Source organism: Gracilinanus agilis, chromosome 4 (assembly GCF_016433145.1).
Source record: "Gracilinanus agilis isolate LMUSP501 chromosome 4, AgileGrace, whole genome shotgun sequence".
Classification (NCBI taxonomy): domain Eukaryota; kingdom Metazoa; phylum Chordata; class Mammalia; order Didelphimorphia; family Didelphidae; genus Gracilinanus; species Gracilinanus agilis.
Window position 1 is genome coordinate 106,315,115 of NC_058133.1, and position 10,547 is coordinate 106,325,661.

Consider the following 10,547-nt stretch of genomic DNA (forward strand, 5'->3'; position numbering starts at 1 on the left):
CAAAGCTCCAAAGGAGGAAAAATAATCAGAAGAAAGGTAGAGGTGAATATTGGCCAGATTTGAAATGGAGAGAGCAGGCGGGTAGGAGGTTGGGAAGAGGGACAAGCTTCTGAAAGATTCACACCCTCACCCACATCCACGTCAACACCCCCCCCCCAGGAAAGACTTAAACAACAACCCCACAACAGACAGATTTCCTAAGTGAGGAGGAGGAGGAGAATGGGCAATGAACCTTGTTTCAATGCTCTATTTCCAAACCTACTCCCATGTCCCCTTCCTCTTCACTGTGCCCTCCCTCAGTGGGCTCAACGCTCAGGCTTATGCTGAGGGAGTCTCTCTCTTTCTCATCAAGTCTCCTCCCACCTGTTCCAGCAACCTAGGTGCTTTAGGGGCTCACAGCAGTGAGGTGCTAGAACTCCAGATAAGAGACTCCTCAGAGGGAGAAGCTGACCCAGAGACAGATTATGATCCAGAACTGATCTGTGGGTGAATCGAATTCCTGTCAGTTTCAAAGCTCACCTACCCTTTCTGCTTCCTACTGGGTAAGATTTCTTATGGGGAAAAGTTTCTTTTTAAAAAGATTGCTATATGGGGAGTGAGAAAACGGATGGGGTGGCTAGAATCAAGTTCGTTCATCGGTGTCATTGTAAAAACGAGACAGTCGAGGCAGGTAGGTGACACACTGGATAGAATGCCAGGCTTGAAGTAAGGAAGACCTGGGCTCAAATCTGGCCACAGGCACTTCCTAGCCGTGTGACCCTGGGCAAGTCACTGTACCCCAATTGCCTGGCCTTTACTGCCCTTCTGCCTTGGAACTGATACTTAGGATGAATTCTAAGAAGGGAAGGGGTTTTTGTTTTTGTTTTTTAAAACCTTATCCTCTGTCTTAGAATCAATACTATGTATCCATTCCCAGGCAAAAGAGCTACAAGGGCTAGACAATGGGGGGTTAAGTGACTTGCCCAGGGTCACAGAGGTACAGAGTGTTTGAGGCCAAATTTGAACACTGGACTTCTCATCTCTAGACCTGGATCTTACCTACCTTCTCCCCAGTAAAGGGAGAGAAAAAAAGTCAAATAACTTGCCCAGAGTGACCCAGCTAGGAAATGTCACAAGAAGATTCAAACCAGCTCTTTCTGACTTCAAATCTAACATTTTATCCATGATGCCAGACTCCTTCTTATCTACAATCTCTTTTGAGGGGAGAGACAAAGACAGAGACAGAGACAGAGAGAGAAAGAGAGACAGAGACTCATTGAGATAGTGTAATGGATTTATGAAACTAAAATGAGCAGTGGATTAACTCCACATGTAAGGGAGGATTTATAACTGAGGACTGAATTTCTAAATGGAAAATGTAATTGGATGTTCATGATGAGGAAGGACATCATGATGAATGAATATCTACATTCATTTTTCTGGGAAAGAAAATGAATCTTGGGGAAGGGGGAACAGAAGCCATTGGCCTCTTGCTCCAGACAGTAAGACATCCATTCACCCTGAAGATGATGAAATTTAGGACCCGCTCCCCCATCCCCCCCACACCGCCCTTTCCCAATAAGGAAAGAAGGGAGCAAGGAGTGAAAAATATCTAAACCAACTTATAAGATGTGTGAAAAAGTTTTCCTTAGAAGTCTTCAGAATATAAGGGTATTCCTCTAAGGGAATAGGATATTAGAGAAGGGTTAATGACCTTATTGGAGACTCCCTGGATGAAGAAACTACCTCTGCCAATGACAGGCAACATCTGTGCAGCTTCTTTTTAGATTTAGAGAGTTGCTGAGAGGCCTGAGAGGTTAAAATGACTTCCCCGGTGGTCACACACAGCTAGTTTGTGTTAGAGGTGTGATTTGAACCCAGGTTTTTCCAGCTTCAAGGCTAGCTCTCTATCCAGCACAACATACTGCCTCTGGGTTCAGACCTAAAAATGATTTGCAAGGGGAGAACATAGGGGAACAGCACAAGGAAGTTGTTTTGTTTTGTTTTGTTTTGTTTTTAAACCCTTACCTTTGGTCTTAGAATCAATATTATATATTGGTTCCAAGGCAGAGGAATGGTAAAAGCTAAGCAATGGGAGTTAAGTGACTTGCCCACAGTCACAAAGCTAGAAGTATATAAGGTCTAATTTGAACCCAGAACTTCCTATCTTTAGGCCTGGCTCTCAATCCACTGAACCACCTAGCTGCCCCAGACAAGAATGTTTTTAAGTTGAGGAAGAAAGAAAGAAGGAAAGAAGGAAAGAAGGAAAGAAGGAAAGAAAGAAAGAAAGAAAGAAAGAAAGAAAGAAAGAAAGAAAGGAAGGAAGGAAGGAAGGAAGGAAGGAAGGAAGGAAGGAGCAGCTAGTGACCCTGGGCAAGTCACTTAACACTCATTGCCTAACCTTTGCCACTCTTCTGTCTTAGAATTGATATTAAGAGAGAATGTAAGGTTTAAAAAAAGAATAGAAAGAGGAAGGAAGGAGGCATAAAGAAAAGTGTTTATGTTAGTCTACAGATGTGGCAAGTGACCACAGTGAGATGTTATAAAGGTTATTTGTATCTAATTCTTTTGTTGCATTTTATTCCTTTGTTCCTGATTTGAAAGGAGAAGGTACATGGGAGTAGGTTTGGAGATAGAACACTTAAAAGAATGCTCACTGCACTGCATAGAACAATGAATAATAAATATTATAAAGGTTAGCCAAATGAAAAGGGGACCTTTCATTCAAATCAGATGCTTTGGCAAAAACTTCCTGATTTTCAGGCTGATGGGGCATGACACCAAGGGGGTAAAGTCATGTTAACCACTTTGAAGACTACTGAGAACAGGAGAGAACCCTTTTCCCTTAGCAAGTCCCAATCAAAGAGCATTTATAAATCCTGGGCCCAGATTCTGTGCTGGGTGCTGGAGGGTGCTTTGTGTGGAAACGCAAAGACAAAAATGAAACAATATCTGCCCTCAAGGAGCTTACATCCTGCCAGGAGAAGAAGGAAGGAAAGGAAGGGTCAGTTATTGGTGGTGGAAAGTAGACTGGCAAAACAACCTGAGTGAGTTCTGCCATTTTCTGAATTCCTGAGAAAAGAGAAGTCCAACTGCGAGTTAACTAATCCTACAGTGTCAGAATTCCAGGTGGAATAATGTGTCCTTCCTGTGCTGGGGATCCAGAGTGGTTTATTCCCTGCTCCCTATTACATGCTACAAAACAGATGGTAAATACTAAGTACAGAGTAAGTGCTGAAAATATTTATTCTCCCTTTGTTTTAAACACTGCTCAGCACTTCCTGTGCCCCCTTGCTACATCAGCACATTGGTATTGATGCTTCCTGTAGCTGACTTTCTATTTCCATTCCAGTAAAGCCACCAGCTACCTTCTAACAGCATAAGGAGGCTCTACAGCTTAGAAGGGCTTCCTATCACCTCGTCATCTCCCTTCACTCTTGCATGCTTCATGTACTACACTCTTTGCTCACATGCCCACTCACAAGGAAGCAAAGATCACAAAATGTCACTTAAACCACTTCTGGATACAGAGGTAGGTCATAGGTTGCAATATAGAATGGATCTACATGGGAGGAGTTCAGCTAGTTAGGTCAACCAATCCAGGACAGAGATAGCAAAGACAGGGACAAAGAAGTTTGTTGAGGAAAGATGGAAGGTAGGATTAGGAACACTGGGAAGAAAGGAATGCAGAAAAAGGAGATTTCTTTGTAGGAGAGGCAGCATATTAGAGTGGAAAGCCAACTGGACTGAGTGGAATAGATGATAGATTTGAATTTTGGCTCTTTGATTTAGGATTGGAGATTTAGAGTTAGAAGAGACCTTGAAAGTCATTGAGTCCAACTCCATCATTTCATAAATGAGGGAAATGAAGCCCAGAGAGTTAAATGACATATCTGTCACACATTTAGTAAGTATTACGGGTTTAAACCCAGATTTTCCTGACTCCAAGTCTATTATTCTTTCTACTTAGCTATTCTGGATCTTTGGACAAGTTGCTCCTCTGAGTCTCAGTTCACTTATCTGCAAAAAGAAGGAGTTGATCTACATAATCTCCAGCTCTGAATCCTCTAATCCTGTGAGTCTTGTTTAAAACAATCTTTTAAAGATTTTAATTGGGAGATCCTGGAAGAAACAAGAAAGGAACACAGAAAACAAGCAGATTTCTATGTAGTTTGGTATTAACTGGGTAATAAGCTAATTAGATTGAGCATCATTAGATACAAATAACAGGCAAATTCACTTTTGCTCTGGGGAAACAACAACTCAAAAGGCTTTCTGTGTTAAAAAAAAAAGGGGGGGCTGGCTAGCTACCTATTTCAATAAATGAGTAGTGGAGAAGTCTATGATAATTGAAGAGAGTGGACTTAGAAAGAACTAATAGATTATCTACTTTCCCCAATTCAGGTGTTCGTTTTTGTGTGTTTTTTTTGGCAATTTAACCCACACTGGAAACACCCACTCCTTAATCTCCTGGAACAAAGAGAAGATTATGGAAAACACCACCATCCCACAGATTGTTGGTAGCCCCAATGGGTGAGTGTTCATTTAAAGACTTGCTTTAATGGACTAGCAGATGGAGTTTTCCTCACCATTAGATTATATGGAGAGTACAAGTTTCCTCTGGGAAACTCTCATCTTGACAATGTTGTTGCCACTAAAACTGAGACTATCTAGATACACTTGATGGGATCTATTGTGTGGTTTGTGTTGCAGGCGGAGAGTGGAAGGATTGTGGGTGTCTTTGTAAAAACTAGATAGCAGCCTTAGTGGGGGATTTTCCCAGCAAAAAGCTATGTGGCACATTTCAAATTCTGTCTGCTTGGAGTCAAGAAGACATGACAAAAATTAGTTAATCCCCAATTCAATTCAGTAAGCGTTTAAGAATCGTATATGTATCCAGCACTGTTAGGCGCTATAGATACAAAGAGAAAAGCTCTCAAGGAGCTGACAGTCTCCTGTGCCCACGTTGCTTACATTCACTTGGGCAGCTTCTTGCTTAGAGAGGCTATCAGTCATAATCCAAATTCCATTCCCTATCACCCACCTCCCAATTCCTTATTCCCATCCCCATTTAACACTCCTACCTCAAAGCCCCAACCAAGCACCATCCAATTCCTTCCACTGTGCCCTCTGGAATGCCTGTTCCATGGGCAATAAACTTCCCTTCATCCTAAATCTTTCCCTTTTCCATTCCTTCCATCTTCTAGCAATTATTGAAACTCAGATCTCTCTTAGTAACAGAGGCCTCCCTGGCCAAACTTTCCAGCACCGACTACAGCTTCAGTCATTCATATCTTGGCTCATTCTTAGTCAAGGCGGTAGAGTTGGAGTACTTATTGGATTGGATTAGATAGGTTCCTCTCTTTTCTCTAGGTTTTTGAAACACCACTCTCTGGGTTTCTTTCCCATCAAACAGCTCCTCAGTCTACTTTGCTGGCTCCTCATCCATGTCACACCTTCTAAAAATAAATGTCCCAAAGGGTTCTGTCCTATGTACTTTTCTCTGTGCCCTCTATACTATTTCACTTGGTAACTTCATCGGCAAGTGTGGATTTAATTTTATTTTTATATATTCTAATGATTTTCAAATTTTCCTATCCTGCCCTAACCTCTCTTCTACTGATCCCCAATGTCACATTTCCAATTGTCCTTCAGATATCTTGAACTAGATGTCTGGTAGGCTTCATAAATTCAACACATCCAAAACTGAACTCATTATTTTCCCCCTTAAATACCTCTCCCCCTGCTAACTTCCTTATAACTATTGCAAATAATATCATCCTCATAATCTCTTAGGCTCACAACAAAGATGTCATCCTCAACTCTTCACTGGCTTTCACCCCTCCCCTATCATAGCCAATCTCTTTACAAAGCCTCTTAATTTCACCTCGGGAATAATCTTTCTCAAATATGCCTTCTTCTCCTCAAATACAGCCGTCATCATCATCACGGTGGAGGTCTCTTTAACTCATGCTTGGACTATTGCAATAGCCTGCTGGCAGGACTGATGGGGGCAGTGCTAATTGGATCTCGTCCAAAGAATTAATTGATGACTCAAACTGACTCCATTCCCATGAAACAAGCTTTATTATAAGACAATATACTAACAGAGTAGCTAGTATAGTAAGTAAGTAATTAAGGTAAGATAGGGAGGTAAGGAGGTATGGTAAGAGTAAAAGTTAGAGAGGGAGAGAGAGCTGAAGAGTAAAAGGTGGGTAGAGGTTTTCAGGAATGCTTTTTATCTTGATTAGTCACTAAAAAGGGAATGATTTGTTTGGGCAGTTGTTGCCCTGTGTCTCCAGGAAACTAAAGTCACTTTACCCTTCATCCACTCTATTTGCCCTCTGTAGGGAGCAAACCATAATGTAAATGGTGTTAATGATAGTTAAATGCCCTGGGTCAACTTTAATCAAGTTTTGTTCTTTTCTGGGCTAAGAAAGGCAGTGAATGTGGAAATTGATCATTGTTTGAACTTAGTCCCATGTCATTGGAAACTGAATCCCCTGTACTTGCTGTCCAGACACCCCCAACCAAGGACCTAGGTTAAGATTGAAGTAAGGAGTTTTCTCATAATTGTAAATCTAAGCAACTTGTATGTCATATATGAAAGATGGATGGCTCCATTCTAATCAACTCGATGTTTGTAATCGTTTGATTGTTTACAGCTATTTAGCAGGGTTTGCAGGGCATTTCAGTCCACATCAGGTCCATCTGTCTCAAATCTCTCCCCACTCCAATTTTTCCTTCATTTAGCCACCGAAGTAATTTTACTAATGTGCAGGTCTGACTGTGTCACTCCCATACTCAGTAAACTCCAGTGGCTCCCTATTGTCTCCAGGATCAAATACAAAATGTTCAATCGATCATTCAATGCTCTTTATATGGCCCTCAACATCCTCATTTTTCCAGTCTTCATAAATCTTACTCCCTTACTTACACATATATTTTTAAAACCCTTACTTTCTGTCTTAAAATTAATACTAAGTATTGGCTCCAAGGCAGAAGAGTGGTAAAGGCTAGGCAATGGGAGTTGAGAGTGACTTTCCTGGGGTCACACAGCTAGGAAGTATCCGAGGCCAATTTGAACCCAGGACCCCTCCCCCCTCTCCTGGTGCTCTATCCACTGAGCACCTAACTACCTCTACCTCCTACCATGTATTCTTCAATCCAGTGACACTGGCCTCCTTAAACAAGATGCTCCATTCCTTGGCTCCAGGTATTTTTCCTGACTATCCCCCATTCTTGGAATGCTCTTCCCAAGCTATCTATTTACTTCGCTGATTCCTTTCCAGTTCCAACTAAAATCCCACCTTCCACAGGAAGATGTTTTCAATCCCTTTTTTATTCTGGGACCTTCCTTTCTTTTAATTATTTCCTGTTTTCCCTATTTATAGCTTTTAAAAATATATGTTTTCTTGACACTCCCTCATTCTATTACAAGCTCCTTGAAGGGACTATTTTTAAATTTCATTTAATTTTATTTGTCTTTTCTGTGCATACTCTAAGGAAGGCAATGAGCGTGGAAACTGAACATTGTTTGAATTGTTCCCAGTACTTAGGACAATACCTGACACAAAATCAGCATTTAATAAGTATTGACTAACTGAGAGGTATGGCTACTTAGGGTTTTTGTTCAGACAGACAGAGTATCAATCTGCATTTCAACATCAGAAGCAGTCTCAGATGTAACTTTTTTAAAAAATTAACTTAATTTAAAAATTTTTTTCCATGGTTACATGATTCTTGTTGTCTCCCTCCCCTCTTCCCTCCCCACTCCCAGAGTTGACAAGCAATTTCACTGGTTTATTAATATTATCACTCAAAATCCGTTTCCAAATTGTTCATTCTTGTAATAGAGCAATCCTTTAAAACCAAAATCCCAAATCCTATACCTAGAAAAATAAGTGATAAATCATATATTTTCTTCTGCGTTTCTCCTCCCACAGTTCTTTCTCTAGATGTGGATAGCGTTCTTTCTCTTAAGTCCCTCAGAATTGTCCTGGATTATTATATTGCTTTTATTAGCAAAACCAGATGTAACTTTAGATGTGACCTTGGATCACACTTAGGATGAGCCACTTTTTAGTTGGGTTTAGAGACTTTCTTTCAGGCGCACAGTCCCTACACTGAGCACATTGGGGATTCCATTTCATGGGAACAGACAGTGTGACTTTAGGGCCTGCCCTTCAGGATTACAATTGCTTTTGTGAATTGCTACTCAGCTGCCACTCAGTTTTGAGTTACCAAGTCCCATTGCCAAAAAATCCATGAAAACCCAGGCAAGACTTTCCTTGTTCCCTCATTCCCTGAAGCCAAGGAACTCATGAGAAAGAAGAGTGAGAAGCAAACACAGATGAGGGTGGAAAAATATTAGAATGGACAGATTTCATCCCTTACTCAACTATGGACCTATTCCCACTTTTCTCCCTCCACAACCCCCAACTTTCTACCTCCCAATTCTTATTCTTTGTCTTATTAGCACCCAGCAAGAACTTGATAAATGTGAATCAAGCATGTACAGGAAGCATTAGGTCCCAATCTCCTTCTCCCTCAAAGGAAAATAAATACATCTACCAGCCCAGCCTATTACAGCAGTGTAGTATTTTAGGTGAGGCAGCATGGTTTGCTGGAAGCCACACTGTACTGACAGACAGGCCTAAGCTCATTCCAAATTGGTCATTTATTAACAGTATGATCTTGGGCAGCTTGCTTGACCTTTCTGAGCCTGTTCTCTTTTATGGAAAATGAGGGATAATGACATTTGTACTAGCTACTTCAGAGAGTCACAAGACAATCACATCGCAACTGAAAGCACTTCTTAAATATAACAGCATCCTTGCCTCCAAATCCACGCCTGTGTGGAATAGAAACTAGAAAAGACACACATTGCAAGAACTGTTTCTTTTGTTTTGTTTTTAAATAGTTCAGTGTAACCATATTAGCAAAGTATTGTTACTATGAACCATCTGCCAAGATGTAGGAATACCTTCCTTGTATAAAATAAATAAAATCTGTGATATAGTATAAAACATAATATAATATATTACAGTATGTTGTTATGTTATGTTGCTGATTATGTTTTATAGATATATGATAAGATATATTAGCGTGACATACATTCTAACAGATCTGCCATATCAATGTATCTAAAATTACGTAGATAATGCTTAAGTGGTATGTGTAGGAGGAGAGTGGTGTGAATGAAGGTACTAGAAATGGGTGGAATTTATTGTAAGTTCCATAAAAGCAAGGGTTTTGATTTTGATTTTTTTGTCTTTGCAAGTACTATATTTAATACTTATTATCTATCCTGGGACCTCATCTCTCGATATGCCCTTGTCCATTTTATCAGTTCCCATTGGTTTAATTATTACTTCTATGTACATGAGTCATTTATATAAGTATATGTGTATATTTGTTTTATGTGTGTTCATACACATATATGTGTATACGTATATGCATATATGTGTATTTATATGTATAAACATACATGTTTATGTATATAGGTATGCTTGTGTATGTATATATAGTCTCCATATATGTGTGTTTATATATAAATACACACACACACACACACACACACACACACACACACGAAGAGAAGCAGAGAGAGACTTAATGCCTTTCCTGAACTCCAACTCTTTTCCTACATTACCAGTTTTTTATTGAACATCTCTACTTTGATGTCTTAGAAGAACATCAAGTATAGTATGTCCAAGATGGAACTCATTGTCTTCCCATATGTATACATGTATAAATGTATTTAAAAGTATACATATATGGGTATATCTATATGTCTACACAGGTGGGTAGGGGAGAGGCAGCTTGGTGGCATATTGGATAGATGAATGGAATACCAAATCAGAAACTCATCCTCCTGAGTTCAAATCTGGCCTGGACACTTATTAGTTATATAACCATGACCAAGTCACTTAATCTTGTTTGCCTTGGTTTCTTCATTTGTCAAATGAGCTGGAGAAGGAAATGACAAACCATCTCCAGTATCTAAATGGGGTCACAAAAAGTCAGACATGAGTAGACCAACTGAATAGCTAAACAGAAGAACTGAATAGATAGAGACAGACAGACAGACAGACAGTTATCATTATAGTTATATGGAAACAGACAAACAGAAATAGAGAGGGTCTTCACATCTAATCTCTCTCCTGAACTCTAACTCTATCCCTACATCATATTCTTTTTTTTCAAACATTTATTAATATTCATTTTTAACATGGTTACATGATTCATGCTCCTCCTTTCCCCTTCACCCCCCACATTCCCCCCACCCATGGCCAACGCACATTTCCACTAGTTTTGTCATGTGTCCTTGATCAAGACCAATTTCCAAATTGTTGGTAGTTGCATTGGTGTGGTAGTTTCAAGTCCACACCCTCAATCATGTCCATCCTGACCCATGTGTTCAAGCAGTTGTTTTTCTTATATATTTCCTCTCCTGCAGTCCTTCCTCTGAATGTGGGTAGCATTCTTTACCATAAATCCCTCAGAATTGTCCTGGGTCATTGTATTGCTGCTGGTACAGAGGTCCATTACATTCAATTTTACCA

The 10,547-nt window shown here is 40.1% G+C and overlaps 1 protein-coding gene across 1 annotated transcript in view; it reads left to right on the top strand.

The window, feature by feature from the left end:
* The first annotated feature begins 226 nt into the window (after positions 1-226).
* Positions 227-10,547, top strand: part of LAX1 (lymphocyte transmembrane adaptor 1) — a 22,721-nt gene continuing 12,400 nt past the window's right edge. The window contains exons 1-2 of the mRNA XM_044674926.1: positions 227-482; positions 5,776-5,930. Coding sequence (XP_044530861.1) covers positions 227-482; positions 5,776-5,930 — 411 coding nt within the window. The remainder of the gene's footprint in view (positions 483-5,775; positions 5,931-10,547) is intronic.